This window comes from Saprolegnia diclina (genome assembly GCF_000281045.1).
Source record: "Saprolegnia diclina VS20 unplaced genomic scaffold supercont1.15, whole genome shotgun sequence".
Lineage (NCBI taxonomy): Eukaryota > Oomycota > Saprolegniomycetes > Saprolegniales > Saprolegniaceae > Saprolegnia > Saprolegnia diclina.
The window spans coordinates 561906-577937 of NW_008246082.1; the positions used below are offsets into that span (position 1 = coordinate 561906).

The following is a 16032-nucleotide window of genomic DNA, read 5'->3' on the forward strand; positions in this document are numbered from 1 at the left end:
TCGTCTGCTACAAGCCAATCTGCAAGATGCGAGTCGAGAGGCAAACAATGCTGGATTCACTATGGTCTAAGGGCGCGCTTCAACGTAGCAAGCCCGTGCGTCCGAGTGGTGTGCGCACGAGGGCTATTGAATGATGTCAGGGTCGCTATGACTTAACAGCAAAATGTACATAATACTACAAGTAGCGCTGCATTGGGTATCCTATCTTTTATATATAAAACACTAGGGCGATGCCTCAAAGAGGCTGTCCCAGCCGAGGCCCCAGTCGTCGTCGGAGCCGTCGGTCGCCAGCGGCCGCGACAGCTTTTGGCGCACAAACCGGTGGATCTGCGCCTGGAGCTCCGTGCACGGCAGGAGCATCTCCATCGTCAACGGTTCGCGGCTGAACGGGTTGACGCTTGCCGAGAGCAAGTGGCGCTCGATCATCGACCGGTCGACAATGTGGCCGGACGGCAACTGCACCGGGTGCAGCATGAGCGTATGCAAAATCGGGTCTAGGTACTCGTCTGGCACCGACCCGAGCTGCGTCTCCATCGCGGCCTGGCGCTGCAGAAGCGTCTCCGTGTAATCTACGACTTCGACAAACTTGTCGCGCCACATGTTGGTCAGCGACGGGTCGCTGCGCAACAGCACGGCCGCCCGCCGGAAGCGCACCGGCTCAAAGCGACCGTCGGCCGCCAGCGCCGCCAGGAACCGCTGTGAGAGCTGCTTCTGCGCGCGGTCGTCGTCAGCTTGCTGCCGGCGGTGGGCCGCCATGAGTTCGAGGCGCGCGAGCGCCGCGTCTTCGTCCATTGCGTCGTCACTGTCATCCGTCACATCGTCTTCGTCGTCCGACGGCATGCGCTCGAGCGCCGGCGGCGCCATCGCCTCCTTCTCGAGACGAAAGAGACACGAGCTGAGCTTCCAGCGTTGGTGCACGTCCAAGTCCCCAATCTTCTCTTCCATGAGGATGCCGGCGTAGTTCGAGAGCTTCCACGACGACGCCTCCGGGCACGTTGCGTGGTACCCCGCGCAACGCACCACAATCAGTAGCGCTTCGGCAAGGGCGAGCATGCCGTCCTGAAAGATCTCGCCCGAGAAGCCCCACCGCGTCGGGTGCAGCTGCGTCTCGAGCGACGAGACCACAAAGCAGAGCGTCGTCGCGGTTTGATCGACCAGCGACCGGCGACAGAGGACGGCGCGGAGGGCGGGCGCCGACGCCATCCACGCGAGGAGCTCGAGGCATTCGATGAGCACGCGAAACGTCGTCCGCGCCTTGTTAAAGTGCAGTGCGAGGTAGCTCTGCATCATCGACGGTTGAAAGTACGCGCCCGTCGTCGTATGCGGCGAGTCTTGGAGCTCTTGGAGCCGGCGCATGGCCGTGACCTTGACCGAGGCTTCGTCGAGGAGCCGCGTGATGTCGTTGAGGACGCCCGAGAAGAGCAGCACCATGCTGTGCGCATCTTGCTGCGCAATGATCCGCGGTTGCTGCACTTGGTTGTTCCAGAGCCAGCGCAGAAGGAGCGTCGTCGAGAGCCGCGCGGGCAAGAGCCCCCACGACGTGTCGCCGCCCGTGCTCGAGCTATACGTCTCCAAGTCGCTGTGACAGGAGAGGAGGCACGAGACCGCCTGCGCGCGCAGGAATGCATTCGTCGACAAGAGGTCGTACAGCAGCGGCGGCGCGCGGCTCGTGTTGTCCTTGGTCAGCGGCGCGAGCGAGAGCAGCGCGCGGATGAGCTGGACGCGGACGTGCGGCGAGTTGGTCAACGGGCGATGCGACAGCACAAAAAAGAGCAGCGTCAGCAACGGCGTCAAGATCTCGGACGTCCACGCGACGCCGTCGCACGGGTGCACGCCAAGGATATACGCAACGTCGGCCACGTTGCAGAGGAACGCCTCGGGCACGTCGGCGTAGGCGGCAGGCACGTCGGTCGGGCACATCGAGTCGGCGTGCAGCGGCCCGACGCCAGCTAAGTGCAGTAGCCAGGACGAGACGCGCGCGTAAAAGCCAAAGAGAGCCTGGAGCAAGCTCGGCGCAAAGAGCTGGACCTCCATCGCCGTCTTCGTCTTCAAGAGCTCTTCGACGCGGAGGTGGTTGGCGTTCAAGTTCATGCTGTGGCTCGAGCGCGACGACCGGCGGCCGGCCGCGCCCTGCTGCCGCGAGCGCGACTCCATGTTGCAGAGCGCTTTCAGCTGCTGGTACTCGCGGTGCACCGAGACGTATCGCATCATCGAGAGGACGGGGCCGACGTGGAGCACCTTGAGCGCCATGTACCACCACTCGGTCACTTGACGGTCAGTGTCGCGGAACGCGCTGATAAAGGGCGGCGGGTACAGTGCCCCGCCAAACCGGACGCGTCGGCGGTGCCGCCAGAGCGTCGCCGGGAGTACAAAGTAGTGGTGCCCCGGGGCGTGCAGCCGGTGCGGGTTCAAGCTTGCGTCGCCAAAGAGACCGGGCGATATCGCGAGCTGCTCCTCGACGTCGACGCAGGACGCGCACACAAACCGGTCGCACGCACCGCACTGGAAACCGCGGTCGGTGATCGTGACGGCGCAGACGTCACACGTCATCGACGCGCACTCGTCGATGTCGGTCGTCGCGTCGCCCTCGAAAAGGTCGGCGCACTTGCGGAACGGCCACGTCGTGACTTGGGGCAAGGGCACCGACATGCGAATGAACGCGTGGTCGGGGCTGTGCCGGAGAACATGGTTCTGCTCGTAAAAGCGCTCAAAGCAGTGGCCGCAGAGGTCGTAGTCGTCGCAGAACCCGCACTTGTACCGGACGCCGACAAAGTCCTTCGCTTGGCAGTGGTCGCACACGACGCCGAGGTTGGCTTCGTACGACGGGTAGTACGACGACGCGGCCGTAGTCGCCCGACCACACGTCGCGTCGTCCTTGGAGGTGGCGGGCGTCTTGACGAGGCGCGCCATGTCGGCCATCGAGATGCGCCCGCCAAGCGTGTAGCCGTGGTACCGCGCGTCGATCTCCGAGGGCTGGGTCTCGGCCGCAAAATGCAACGCGACGGCCGCGAGGTTGGTCAGGAACCCGTCCGAGGCGCACTCGACGGGCGAGTGCCCGAGCCGCCGACGAATGCCGTTCGACTCGATCGCGCACGTTAGCCAGCACAGCATGGCCTCGGTGACGACGCCGCCGTGCCGCAGCAGCGTGTCGACGACCGACACGAGCGCCATTTGGACGCGTTCGTTGGTCTCGCGGAGGCGCGCCATGGTCTTGGCTTTGGTCTGGTCCGTGTGCGCGCAGAGGAGGTCGCCGGGCACCGCGTCGTCCGGGAGGCTGCAGTGTCGAAAGAACGGCCCGAGGAACGACGCCACTTCCATGGTCTTGCCGCTGATGATGTCGGGCAGCCAGAGCTGCGAGCGCACGAGCACGTCGCGAAACGTGCGCGACGAGAGCATCTCGACGAGCATCTCGAGGATCGGGAGCATGTTGGCGCCGGCGGTCAACGGCAGCTCGGCCATGCGTCGCCGGAGCGCCATCGCCGTGTCGAGCGCGAGCGCGGCCGACGGACGGTTGCGGCTGCAGAGCGCCTCGAAGGTCGAGGCCCAGAGCCCGGTCACGAGCCGGCGCTTGTAGTGCGGCGCGGCCGGCGGTAGCGTCTTGGTGCCAGTCGGAATCCGCGTGTAGCATTCTTTGCATAGATTGACGTTGCAGCCCGCGCAGCGGTACACCACGTCCGTCTTGACGATCGCGGCGCGGTGGCAGATGGTGCACTGCCACGTTGCCGTCGACGCTTTGCTGGTCGTCGCCGTGTGGAAGGCGACCGACCCATTCGAGGGCACGAGCGGGTGCACGTGCGACGGATGCAGGTGGCCAAACTCCATCGTCGAGAGCGCCTCCGAGACGAGCGTGTCCGCAATGTTGAACGTCGAGTCTTGGAGGAGCGTGTTGACATGGGCGTTGATCATGTTGTTGGCCATCGCAAAGCCGACGGCCACGAGCGCCGACGCGATGCACTCGAGGAGGGCCGCGTCTGTAACGACGCGCTTTTCGGCGTTGATGCGGTCGACGCAGTCAAAGAGCTCGTCAATGATGGCCAGCACCTTCTGGTACGTGGGCGGCGCCATCGCGTCGGTAGCGTCTGTATGCGCGATTTCGTTAAAGAACTCCATGCCATGGACCGTGACAGCGCAGCCGGGCTGGCACTCGAGCGCCGGCGAGAGCGGCCGGAGGCGGAGCAGTCGCATTAGCAGCTGCATTTGCGCCTGGACAGTTCGCAAGACCTCATGGTGCTGCTCGTCCGACGCCCGCGGCTGGAAGAGCCGGCGAAGCCCGTCGCTCTGGCTCGTCAAGGTGAACATGGCGGCCCCGCGCCGATGGTGGGTGCGACGGAACGACTCAAATGAACTCGCCGAGAGCAGTTCGTCGACATCCGGATACGCTTTCGATGGAAATTTATTTCAATGCAACATAAAACAGGGCAATGTATGGCGTTCTCGTAGGTTAAAAACACGCCACTTTGCATTCCTGCACGCTAGAGACGGACGCGCCACCGCGCGCGGTACGAACCTCCTCCCATCATTTCTTGTGCGCAGCTCGAGTCAGGCACACGCCGCTGTGCGCAACGCGGCGCTACTCCCCGACTTACACGGATGGCGTTGTAAAGTTGCGTGCGAGTAGCCAATCGAATCCGGAAAGCCGCAGGAAGAGCCAGTGTTGCTGCTCCTTCCCTCATGTCAACAGGAACTTCAACCCAAGTGACTTGCTTGCCGAGGTGGTCGGAACCGCCAGTAGATATATGTACAAGTGCAGAATGACCTCCGCCGACAGAGTAGAGTCTCTAACTGGACGACGAGGTCTGCGCCTTGAGGGCGTGCAGCTGCGTCTTGAGCGCATGGTTTTGCATCATGGCCTTCTCCAAGGCGGGGACGACCGTCGAGTTGAGCTGCTCGACGTCGTCAAGGAGCTCTTGGTTCTTCTTGGCGCTCTCGTCCACCTACACAAGGCGGTCATCTCGACACGTCGCCGTCGTCGACGTACTTTGTGCTGGAGCGCTGCGTTCTCTCGCTGGGTCGCGATCAACTTTTGCTGGAGCTCGTTGATCTACATGGCAGGCAGTCCGACATGCTTGCTACGGCGGGATGGAGTACCTGCTGAAGGTACACTTGGTTGGAGAAGAGAAGCTCGTGCTTGTCTTCTTCACGGGCTTTGGCGACGAGAACACACTTGCGTATTTCCTAGTCCCAGAGGATACGACCGCCGACTACAAATAGGTCAACGCACTCGCTTGAGCTGGACGCAGAGCTCACTGAGCTCGCCGTCGCCGTCGGCCTCCAGGAGCTTGGCTTCAAAGTCGTTGAAGATGGGCATCACCGACGCGCCCGCGTCACCATGGGCGTCGTCCAGATATTCTTTGATCGCGTTGTGCTTGACGGCCAGCTCCTGCAGACGAAGAGGCGAGTGAGATGCATGGGAGGGCAGAAGGATGAACCTTGTACTTGGCTTGGAGGAGCATGTGCTTTTCCTAAACTTGTGCGTCAACGAGTAGCTCGATGAAGGACGAAGACGCACCTCCTGCACGGCTGCGATGGCGGCTGCTTGTTCCTACCGTACGCATCAACAGGCGACGAAGAAGGATGGGGCCAGACCTTGGTGGTCGCGGCAAGACGCGCCAGCTCCGCCTGCACAGGTATCGGGATGTATGATGCAGTTGACGCACGTGGTGCGTACCTCGTGGGCAGCTCGGAGCGTCTCGACTTCTCGCTGCAGCTCGCGTTCCCGCGGAGATGGGCTTGTAGTAGCCTGGGCAACTGCTGCCGAAAGTTGCCTTGTCAGCGCCTACAGATATGGTGGGTATGGCTGTGTGTACAGGCCATGGCCAACCTGCATCTGGGCCACGTACGAAGCCATGTCGTCCGTCGGTTGATCGACCTTGATGTCGAACGACGTCGTTGCCTCTTTCTAGTGTCTGCGTGAGTCCTCGTGGGTGGATGTAGCGACGTGCACCTTGAAGGGCGACGCGGGTTTGGGCCGCTTCATGGTCATCTCGTGCTGGAGGTCGCGTTCGGCTCTAGCGGGCGGGCCAAGAAGAGCTGTGAGCCGCCGCTTCTTGGAGGTGAGAAGCTCGAGGCCACCGTTTTCCTTGTTGGCGATGCTTCTTCCGAGGAAGCTGCTCGTCATGCTCATGGCTGGTCCGGAACTTAGCGCTGGGCCGGCGTTCGCGGTGGGGATATCGGCCACTGGCTTCAAGGTCCGGTGCTTCTGCTCGCGCCATTGCTTCTCTCGCTCCTGCCACTGAAGCAGCTTCTCCCGCATGAGCTGCGACTGCATCATGGAGGATCGACCGTCGAGGACCTTGGCCGCGGGTCCGTCGCGACGAAAATTCAGAAATTTGAATTGCCCCATCTGGCCGGAACCCTGCCTTCCGGCATTCATTTACATACCAAAAGCACCATAAAAGCAACCATTAAAGTCCCCTTTGTATGACGCTATTGCTGCGATCCACCTATACAAAAACCTTGATTCACCAGTGGCGGCGACGCAATTTTCCAACTTTTTTTAAATAATATTTTTATTCTACCACGCGACCTCGTGGCAGCACGACAGCGCAAGGACGCTTCGCACACTCTTCTTGCGTCAACCGGACCAGCGCTACGATGCTTCTCTCCACCTTGCGCTGTACTATACACTAGTACGAGCCTCCGTCCAGCCGGTACCTTCGATATCCGCGTCTTGGACGCACCACCGACACCAACCATGCACCAGCAGCGCTGCGCCATCGCCTTGTACTCGGCGTATATTCAGTCATCCATGGGTTTTATTGACCCATGAGTCATCTTAGTTGCTTCGAGCCTTGTCGTCTAGGGCGGGCCGTACGCTGGCGGGTACGGAGCCTGCATCGGCGGGCGTTGCGCCGGCCGCGAGACAGCGAGAGGTAGGCGAAGCACGGGGCTGATGGGCTGCAGGAACGACTCGATGTGGGCGACGCGGGGTGTGCGCATGCAGAGTTCGACCTCGAGGTGCACGAGCCCCGTGACGGCCATCGGGACGCAGCACGCGCTGATCGCCGCGCGCCAGAGACTCGCATGCGCCCAGCTAACGTCGCGCGGCGTGAGCTCCAACTGCAGCGGCTCTTGATGCGGCAGACAAATCTAATCACACCTCAACATACAGTCACTCGCGCGGTGGCTACCTTGAGCACGAGACTGTGCGGGTCCTCGACGTTGTACGCAGTGATCGCCAGTGGCACATCGCAGGGCCACCCCGCGACCGTCGCCAGCGGCTCGTGCGGTGTCGCCCACTCGACCTATAGCATATTGTCAGCCGCCATGGCGTCAACCGACGTCGTACGGTCGCATGCACATGCCGCGTCCAACGAGGCGCCGCCTCGAACCAATTTACGGGCCACCACGCATGCAGCTGCTCCAGCGTCGCCGACCGGAGCTCGTCGAGCGACGTCGCATGCAGCTCTCGCAGTCGCGGCCACTCGACCATCATGGCGCGGGCATCCTCGAGGCTCGTCGCAACGTAGCAGCGGACCAGCGCCAGCAACTACACACGACTCAGCCCTTGCATCAGGTACGCCATCACGTACGTCAAGGGCCGACGCTCGCTCGAGATGGCTTGGCGCCGCGACCGCGAGGTACGTGACACTTGTCTCGAGCACGCGTTGCCAGTGCGCCCCGCCGTGGCGGAGCTCGAGGACGCCGTCGAGGAGGCTGAGTACAATGTTCTTGTAGCGCGACGAGACAAAGTCACTTGGCGTCATCTCGATCGCCGCCGCCTACGCGCTCCTTGTGAGACTGGCGCACGGACTTGGGACAGTAGACCTGCTGGAGGAGCTCGGTCGCATGGGCGATTGACGTCGGCACTTGGTGCAAGCACTGCAACGGGTGACGCGGTGGCAGCGGCACAGACGCCGTGTGGACGAGCAGCGATGGCGCGCTGCGCTGGCTCGGCGTCGCCAGCGCTGTTAGGAGTGGAGACGCAGAGACGTCACCGCGTTGCACCCAGAGCGCCGAGATCAGTGCGCCGATCGTACGGGCATGGACCACGAGCTGCGCTTGCAGATAGCGCGGCGCCGATGCATAGAGCGGGGTCACGACCGACGAGATGAAAGCGACGACGCTCGACGCATGGTACGGCGTCTCGAGCGCGAGCTTGGTGACAACCGAGAGCAGCACGGTGGCCCCTTGGGCGTGCGGCGCCCGGAGCGCGTGACGCAGCAGAAACGAAAGCTGCGAGGCTCAAGTCAAAGGAGAGATACCATGGGATACGCCAATGTACCTGCTCGGTCGAGACCGTGAAGCGGCCAAATCGCGCCGCATAGACGCTGAGAAGCGCGTCGAGAGCAAGGAGGAATTGGAGCTGCGTGTTGAGCGCGCTGTCTTCGTGGCTGGCGTCGGCGTGGGCCGAAATCGCATGTTCGAGCGCCTCCTGCGGCAACGACGACGACGTGCTGGCCTTGCACACGTGCACGACGCTCCGCGACGCCTCACAACGCACCTACAGGCGAAGGCGGCGGATCAGGGAATCGTCAGCAGATGACGAAATAGACCTCTTGCGAGACGTCTTCCAACAGCGACAAGAGCACGCCGTTGCAGACGAGCTGCCAGCGCTGCCCCTCCATGTTGTGCTCGTCGAGCTGCGCCTTGGCCAAGAGCTGTGGCACGTACTCGGTCGACACAAAGCGGAAGCTCAGCGCTGCTTCCACTCGGACACTCTCCGCGCGGTCGGCCGCTGCGAGCGAGAGACCGTGCAGGAGTCGCTCCATCTGCGTTCGGCCGTGCTGGAGCGTGACGGTTCGAAACAAGCGGACGCCGTCGACGCGGCCGTCCTTCGTTGGCGCGTGCAGCATGAGGTTCCACGCCGTCTGGACGAGCGAGATGGGGAGCTGCTGCTTCCGGGACGCCAGATCGAGGAGGCCGTCGATGGCGATCGCTTGGATGCCGGCGCCGTCTTCGTCGAGAAATTCGGCGCAGATCGCGACCGCGTCGACGAGGCGACCATGTTCGATGAGGTACTTGACGATGAGCACCATGAGCTCTTCGCGCCATTGGCGGTCGTCAAAGAGGTTCTTGCTCTGGCGTAAGTTGGTCAGGAACCCGTCGACTTCAAAGTGCGTGGCGAGGAGCCCGGGCTTGACCGCGAGGAAGAGCCGCTGGGCGCGAAAGACAGCGCTCAGCACGACGAGGCGATTCGGGCCCTCGAACGAGTCGCCTATGCTGCACACAAACCCGACTTGTGCCGTCGATGCACAGAGCGGCGAGCACGCCGCGAGCGCTTGCCGGCCGACCAGCGTCGCGCGCAAGCCCGCGTCCGACTCGTCGAGGATGTGGGCCTGCAGCTTAGTCCAGAAGGCGTCGTCCACAAGCGCGTCGCCCATCGCGAGGTTCGTCTCTTCCAAGAGCGCATGGACCGAGTTGAGCCGACCGCGCGTCGGCGTGACGTCCAGCGTCGGGTCGTACGGCGCTGCCATGCAAGGTTTCAAGATCCGGATAATACCTCCAACCGGATATCTCCGTGGGAAGATCGCAAACACAGAACTCTAAGAAGTGAGACTCAGCGTCGTCGTCGTTGCTACGACTACGTCACTCTCGTCGCCATCGCGATGACCTATGGCTAGCTCCGCGCCTTCTTCTTCCGAGGCGGCGTCTGCGTCTTGGTACTGCTACTGCTTCCGGCCTTGCGCTTGGCCGGCGCCGCTTCCATCTTGTCTTGGAGATTGCCCATCGTATTCGCAAACACGTCAAAGTCGACGTGGTGGTCGACGTCGTCAAAGAGCTCCGACTTGAGCACTTTGCGCGCGGCCATGCGCCGCTTCGGGTCCAAGTCCAAGAGCGATTCAAAGATCGGGAGGTACGCGTCCGGGAAGGTCGGGGCGCGTTCCCGGATCGCCTTGCGGATGCGCACCGCGTACTTCTCTTTCGGCGCGCACTGGGCGAGCTTGTCGGCGTCGACGCCCGCCGCATACTCGTCAGGCGGCGACCCGCAAATGCGAAAGATGTATTCGATCTGCTTCTTCCAGTCCTTGCCGCAAATCAGCGGCGCGCCGAGGAGGATGTTGATGGCGACGCAGCCGGCGGCCCAGAGATCCGCCTTCTTCGAGTAGACTTTGGCGCCGAGGAGCACTTCGGGCGCCGTCACATGCAGCAGCGTGCCGTGCGTGTGGTCGCAGTGCTCGCCGTCCATGAGCGCGTACCCGCCCGAGAGGTCGCCCTTCGTGTTGACATGTCGCGCGTTGTAGAAGCCACCGAGTTTGACGCCATCTTTGAAGACAAACACTAGCCACTCCATGAGCCTCGAACGACCGCGGGACACGTACAGTTGGAGGGCGAGATGGACCGGTGGACGATGTTGTGGTCGTGGCACAGCGCGACGCTGCGAAAGAGGTCGAGGACCGCGCGCTTCCGGATCGGGTACGGGATCTTGACCTTAGCTTCCAGGAGCGACGAGTACAAGTGCAGTGGTCGCTCGAACGCCAAGTAATGGGCGCCCACCTACAAGAGAAGATGCAAATGGTGCACTGGACAGACGTCGTACGGGCAGCGACGCGTCGTCGGACGGGGACGGCGGACTGAGAGTGCGGAGCTCTGGGTCAGTACTGGGCGCATGGCGGCGCTTTGTGGCGGCTTTCGGGTCGGGGAAGACGAGCCCGAGGAGATTGAAAATCAGCGACGGCTCGAGCACGTGGAGGTTCATGACGGTAGCGATTTCCTATCGAGATGCTGTGAGCACAAAAGAATCAAGAGACGGTCGACCTGCAGGGCGACTTGGACGATGCCCGTCTCTTCGTGCACGAGCTTGGTCGGGTCGCGGTACGGCCACGGCTGCAGGTACACGTCACGGTTGGCAAGGTCGCACTCGACGTTCGCGCGCACGGTCGCGAGGTACGACCGCTTGCGGATGCGCACAGCGCGCTCCATGTCGGTGGTGAGAAGGCGCGGCGAGTCCTTCACGGCACCCGCGGGCGGCAGGTGCGAGGAGCGATCCAGTGGCGGGTACTTGCGCGCCTTGTCGTCGGCGCTAAAGTCAGGATGGCGGGACCACAGCTCGAGGCGCGCGAGCAGCCGCTTCCAGTAGACCTCGGCGTCGCCGTCGCGATACAGCTGGAAGCTAAAAAACTTGGCCAACGTCCGCGTCGCCGCCGACCACATGCCAAAGTACTTTGGCTCGACCGCCGGGAGCACTTCGACCGGATACCGACTCGTGGGACGCGACGGGTGGCCATCGCCGCCGGCCGCGTCCGTGCGCTTGAGCGAGTCGTGCGCGGACGCCACGTACAAAACGCCGAGCACGATCGTCTCGATCGAGCACTGCATCCACAGCGTGTGCGAGAGCGAGTCGGCGAGGAGGTACTTGGCGTCCTTTTGCACCTCAATCGCGATCGGGATGCCACGCCGCTTCATGTAAAAGTCGAGCAGCGAGTACGGGTCTTGGCTGCTCACGTCGTACATGACGCCTTCGAGGACGACGCTCTCCATCGCGAGGAGCTGGCGCGACACGAGGCGCATGGCATCCGCGGCGTCGATGCGTGCACCGGGGTACCGGACCGCGTAGATGCACGACGTGAATTTCTGCCAATCGATCGACCGCGCGTGGCACTTGAGGACGACGTGGAGGCACGCGGCGGCGACCCACTCGATCGTCGACGCGTTCATGGGCTGGATGCTGATGTAGCGGTAGAAGAGCACGATGGCCGCTACGTTGTCTTCGCGCTCGCAGCGCAACTTCATGGCGACCTTGAGGATGATGTTGGTGCACTTCTCGCGGAGCGAGTGCTCGACGGCCGGCGACATGCCATGGCGCCGCGACGGCGAGTCGGACACGTCTTTGACAAACCAGTGCAGGTTCCGCCCAAACGCATAGCTCAAGCGCGGCGTCTCTGGTGGCGGTGGCGACACGGGCGACATCGCGACGTGGCGGGACGGACGACCAAAGAACTTGGTCTTCTCGTAGTGCTGCACGTCGCGCTCGGACGCATCGATGACGCGCGCGACGCAGCTCGCGAGCCGCCGGTTGTCGAGGCGCGCCCGCATCGCGTCGTAGACCTTGGCGTCCGAGAACTCGAGCAGCGCCCACGTCGACCCGTTCGCAGCGTCGTATTCGAACGCGTCGAACGAGACGAGCGTGCTCGCGCGGCCGCCTAGCATGCGGCGAAAGTACTCTTCGTTGCAGACTTTGTCGAGGTTCTTGACAAAGAGCTTGGTATGGCACAGTGGCGACGCCTTGGCGACGAACGGGGGCTCGGGCGGCGGACTCGCTGCCGGCGCCTCGATGTTCACGGGCGTCTTGACGTCCCAGCGCGTCGTGCGGCGTCGTGGCGGCGGTCGCTGTACCTACAACAAAGAGGCGTCGTACGCGGTGCAGAAGACGAGGTGGACCTTGGGGATGCTAAAGATGTGTGTCCGAATCTCGTCGTCCGAGAGCCCTTCAAAGTCCAAGTACACTTGGTATTTGAGCGTCGAGAGATTGATCGTCTCGGTCGCGCTGGCGTCGTCGACTTGCACGTGGTGACGGGCTGTCTCTGGGTCGTACCTACGTCCGTGTGACCACGATGGAAACGTGAGGTTCAAGGTACGTACTCGACGACGCGAAGGACGCGGAAGGGCGCGTCGTCGCGATGTGATTCGAAGACGCGAATCTTGCGGTGCACGAGCTGGAAGCCTTGGTCGGCGTCGGTCGGCTCCTTGAAGACGCCGTGGGCTTCGGGCAGCGCGACGTCTTCGCCGATGTAGCCCGAGCACGTCGCTGCTCCACAGTGGCACCTGTGCATGCATATCGTAAAGCAGTATCGAGCTCGGACACGTACGTGATGCGCATGGTGCCGATCACCTGCCACTGGTAGTCGAACGTGATCTCTTCCATAGGTGCAATCGCCCGCAGCGCGTAGACGAGGAAGCGCATTTCGCCGTCGACGATCCACTTTTCGACCTTGCAATTCGGGTCGCAGCTGTGGTTGACAAAGCGTGTAAAGCCACCGCGGTGACGGGCGTCGTTGAAGACGCCGGGCTCGACTTGAATGTAGTAAAAGTTGGTCTCGTGGCGGCCAAGGCCCGCGCAGCGCCGCTGGAGCTCCTTCTGGTCGATGATTTCGCCCACGTACTCGCCGATGGGGTCATTGCGCTCAATCGCGACGCGCGTCCGGACCCCATAGCCCTTGCTTTCCGTCTTGAACGCTTCGAGCGTCGGGAAGGACTCGGGGCGTTGCAGTCGCTGGTTGCGGCACGCACTCCCCGAGGGGCACCGCCCGCGCGGGCACTCGGTGTACGTGGCGACGTTGATGCATGTCTCGTCGCAGCACGTCCCGTCGTCGTCCGTGTCGGGCCGCGAGCAAAAGCAGAGGTCGGTCTCGACGGCGTGCGGGCGCGCCATCGGAGGCACGTACACGGACCGCGCGATGAGCTCAAAGCCGCGGGCGCGGGCGACGTCCTCCATGGCCACGGGCGCGTCGTCGTCGTCCGCAGCGCTCCGGCTGCCCATGCTGCAGGTGTCTCGACGCCCAAGAAATCCTCGGCTTGGTTCAATTTTGTTCTTATCCAATCAAGTTCCAGGACGTGTCCGGATAATCGCACTCGTTTTTGGATCTTGTGCAAGAAGAAAGGTCGTGGCGAGGTGTAGTCGTTAGGCGACTTAGTACATGCTACCTACTTAGTTGGTCACGCGCGCCTCCTTGAGAATCTGCAGCGCCTTCTTGCTGTTGCCTTTCCTCAGCAGCACGTACACGAGCTGCTCGAGCGCGGCGCGGGACGTCGGGTACGTTCGCACGGCCAGCGCGACGTGTTGCTCGGCAAGCGCCATGTTTTTCTACCCAGAGCCTCAGTCATCTCTGGTCGATGCCAGTGTCTACCTGGAGCAAGCACGCGGTCGCATTGTTCACGTGGACGTCGGCCTGCACCGAGGCCGCGTCCAAGCGCGCGTCGCGCGCATACTCGTCGGCCAAGACGACCATTTCGTTCGTCTTGAGCAGCGGCGACGCCTCGTTCGAGCGCGACAAGAGACTCAGCGCCTCGGCCGCGTACGACCGCCCGAGGTACCGGTGACCCTTGGTGAGCGTCGGCACCGAGAGGAGCTCCCGGCACGTCGCGAGCGCGAGCTGCGGCTCGGCCAGACTCAAATACGCATACGCCAGGTGCACGAGCGCCTTTTGCCGCACTGCATCCAGCGCGTCGGCGGTCCACGCCGGCGCCTCCATCTCATACTCGGTCGCCCCCGACGCCTTGGCCTCAAGCAGCTGCGTGCAGAGCAGGAGGGCGTTGCGGAAGCACTTGACTGCGTACGGCAATGTCATGTTGGCGTCTACAGCGAGATAGCGTCAAATGGCGCAGGTGCAAGTGACAGGTACCGTCAGCGACAAGTGTCTCGGGTGCGCTGGTCGGCAGCACGACGCGGCGGTGCGGGCCGTGCCCAACGACCGCCTCGACGAGTTGGCTCTTGTACTCGAGGGGCACCGCGTCCCGAGACGCGGCCACGTACGCCGTGCAGCACTCGCCGAGCCGGAGCCAGAGCTTTGGCCGGTTGAAGAAGAGCCGCGTCGCGCCCGAGAAGCAGCGGAACGCGAGCGCAAACTTCTTTTGCAGCAGGAGCGTGAGCCCATTGTTGTAGAGCAGCTCTGCTTGCAAGGACGCCTACCCACGAGTGTTATAACACACACATAACTATATCCAAACGTGGCGTACGCTGAGCGGCTCGGGCTTGGAGCGGCGCTGGGTCTTGGTCGCGTTCAGCGCCTGGGCAAAGTACGACTGCGCCGCTTGGTGCTGGCCGAGCTGCGCGTGGATGCACCCCAAGTTGTTGAACAGGATCGACTAAAATGGACGGTGAGGCGCTAGAATGGGATTTGAGATGACGCGCGTACGTCATCGACCGAGCCCTTCTTGCACGACGCGACGAGCTTGATCGACTTTTTGAAATTGCGCCGGAGGTACTCGAGCTGCGCCTTGAGGTAGAGCGCCGCCGTGTTCTGCACCGCAGGCGCAGGTACAAAGATGGCGCCGATGCCGACGCCGAGCGAGGACGGCGTCGTCGTCACGGTCGCCGTCGATGGCTCCTTGGGCTTGATCTCCTTCTGGAATATCTCCATGGCCGACTTGACTTCCTTCTTCGCCACTTTGGCGTTCTCGTGCAAAAGCGCGACCTTGGCCTTGTACAGGTGGAAGCGGAATTTGAACTCGACAAGGCTACGCTCCTTGGCGGCTTGGTCCTTGACGGGTTCTTGGTCGTCGGCGAGACCGTTGAAGCCGTGCGGGCTTTCAAGGAACGCAAGGAGAGCGTGCGCCTTTTGCCGCATGTTGGTGAGCGCCGACTCGGACATGGCGCTGCTCCGGCTGCTGTGCAACAGTACGTCGAGATACAGGAAGCAAATGTGCATGGCCACGACCTCGTCCATCGGCTCCATCGCGCGCAAAAGCGCATCGAGGAGCGAGGATGCGGACGCATACTTTTGCTGTCGAAAGTAGCACGCTGCGAGGTTGTAGCGCAGCAAGGTGGCGTCGCGCTCGGTGGACAAGCTCTGGAACGAGAGGTTCACACCGCTAAAGACGATCGAGCGCGGCTTCTCGTAGTCCGAGTCGTCGTCCCAGTTGTCCTTCTCCTTGCGCAACTTGAGGCCAAGCCCGAGCATCGAGTCGGCGTGCTGTAATTGCGACACTGAGCCTTGCATCTCCGAGAGCAACGATGCGAGCGCCGTCTCAAACTCGGCGGGCTTGGACTTGCCGGCCAACAGCTGCGCCAGCGCCAAGTTGTGCTGCACGCGCGACTTCATCGGCCCCGCCTTCTCCTTGCTTCCCTTCTTCTCGCTGCCATCGTATGCGCTCAACTGCCCGAGCAGCTCGACGGCGTCGGCGTACTTTCCTGCCCTATGGCCGTCGTCAGCCCACGCCTATGACGAGACCATGCGATCGGTGGGCGACGCCACCCATCTCCATGACTATGGCATGTACGTACGCCAAGTGGGCTTGCGCCCGCGCCGCGACCGAGCTCAAGCTTGAGCCGTCCATTTTCGTCGCTGATTTCCTTCTGTGTGGTCGCCTCGAGTTTGAGGACGGTGCTGGTCGACACTGGCATTGTATAGTATACTTTAAGCAAGTGCTTTG

The 16032-nt window shown here is 62.6% G+C and overlaps 5 protein-coding genes across 5 annotated transcripts; all 5 read right to left on the reverse strand.

Moving 5' to 3' along the window:
• Positions 1–34: 34 nt before the first annotated feature.
• Positions 35–4359, reverse strand: SDRG_05750 (hypothetical protein). The gene has a single exon (XM_008611482.1). It carries the CDS (start codon positions 4297–4299, stop codon positions 223–225), a length of 4077 nt encoding a protein of 1358 aa, XP_008609704.1. The 5' UTR covers positions 4300–4359; the 3' UTR covers positions 35–222.
• Positions 4360–4738: 379 nt separating this feature from the next.
• SDRG_05751 (hypothetical protein) lies at positions 4739–6271 on the reverse strand (the record flags this gene model as incomplete). The annotated part of the gene is made up of 10 exons (XM_008611483.1): positions 4739–4934; positions 4979–5041; positions 5089–5175; positions 5222–5380; positions 5430–5462; positions 5510–5542; positions 5587–5619; positions 5669–5776; positions 5822–5899; positions 5945–6271. 10 exons carry the CDS (start codon positions 6269–6271, stop codon positions 4779–4781), a joined length of 1077 nt encoding a protein of 358 aa, XP_008609705.1. The 3' UTR covers positions 4739–4778.
• A 527-nt stretch (positions 6272–6798) lies between these two features.
• On the reverse strand, positions 6799–9416 carry SDRG_05752 (hypothetical protein; the record flags this gene model as incomplete). The annotated part of the gene is made up of 7 exons (XM_008611484.1): positions 6799–7089; positions 7131–7244; positions 7289–7489; positions 7533–7721; positions 7768–8175; positions 8225–8443; positions 8496–9416. The coding sequence occupies 7 exons, from the start codon at positions 9414–9416 to the stop codon at positions 6799–6801; spliced, it is 2343 nt and encodes a 780-aa protein (XP_008609706.1).
• Positions 9417–9559: 143 nt separating this feature from the next.
• SDRG_05753 (CMGC/CDK protein kinase) lies at positions 9560–13420 on the reverse strand (the record flags this gene model as incomplete). Its single annotated transcript, XM_008611485.1, has 7 exons — positions 9560–10221; positions 10263–10437; positions 10481–10654; positions 10699–12276; positions 12322–12475; positions 12523–12705; positions 12750–13420. 7 exons carry the CDS (start codon positions 13418–13420, stop codon positions 9560–9562), a joined length of 3597 nt encoding a protein of 1198 aa, XP_008609707.1.
• Positions 13421–13542: 122 nt separating this feature from the next.
• SDRG_05754 (hypothetical protein) lies at positions 13543–15987 on the reverse strand. Its single transcript, XM_008611486.1, has 6 exons — positions 15884–15987; positions 14796–15795; positions 14617–14745; positions 14283–14565; positions 13788–14236; positions 13543–13744 (listed from the first exon to the last, which is right to left on the reverse strand). Exons 1-6 carry the CDS (start codon positions 15934–15936, stop codon positions 13589–13591), a joined length of 2070 nt encoding a protein of 689 aa, XP_008609708.1. The 5' UTR covers positions 15937–15987; the 3' UTR covers positions 13543–13588.
• Between the last annotated feature and the right edge of the window lie 45 nt (positions 15988–16032).

Bases quoted from the DNA above. Each gene is read 5' to 3' on its own strand.
- SDRG_05750 (XM_008611482.1), bottom strand. From the start codon at position 4,299: ATGTTCACCTTGACGAGCCAGAGCGACGGGCTTCGCCGGCTCTTCCAG.
- SDRG_05754 (XM_008611486.1), bottom strand. From the start codon at position 15,936: ATGGACGGCTCAAGCTTGAGCTCGGTCGCGGCGCGGGCGCAAGCCCAC. The intron at 15,796-15,883 runs GTACGTACATGC...CGACGGCCATAG, and splicing joins CGGGCGCAAGCCCACTTGGC to GGCAGGAAAGTACGCCGACG. The intron at 13,745-13,787 runs GTAGACACTGGC...GGCTCTGGGTAG, and splicing joins CGACCGCGTGCTTGCTCCAG to AAAAACATGGCGCTTGCCGA.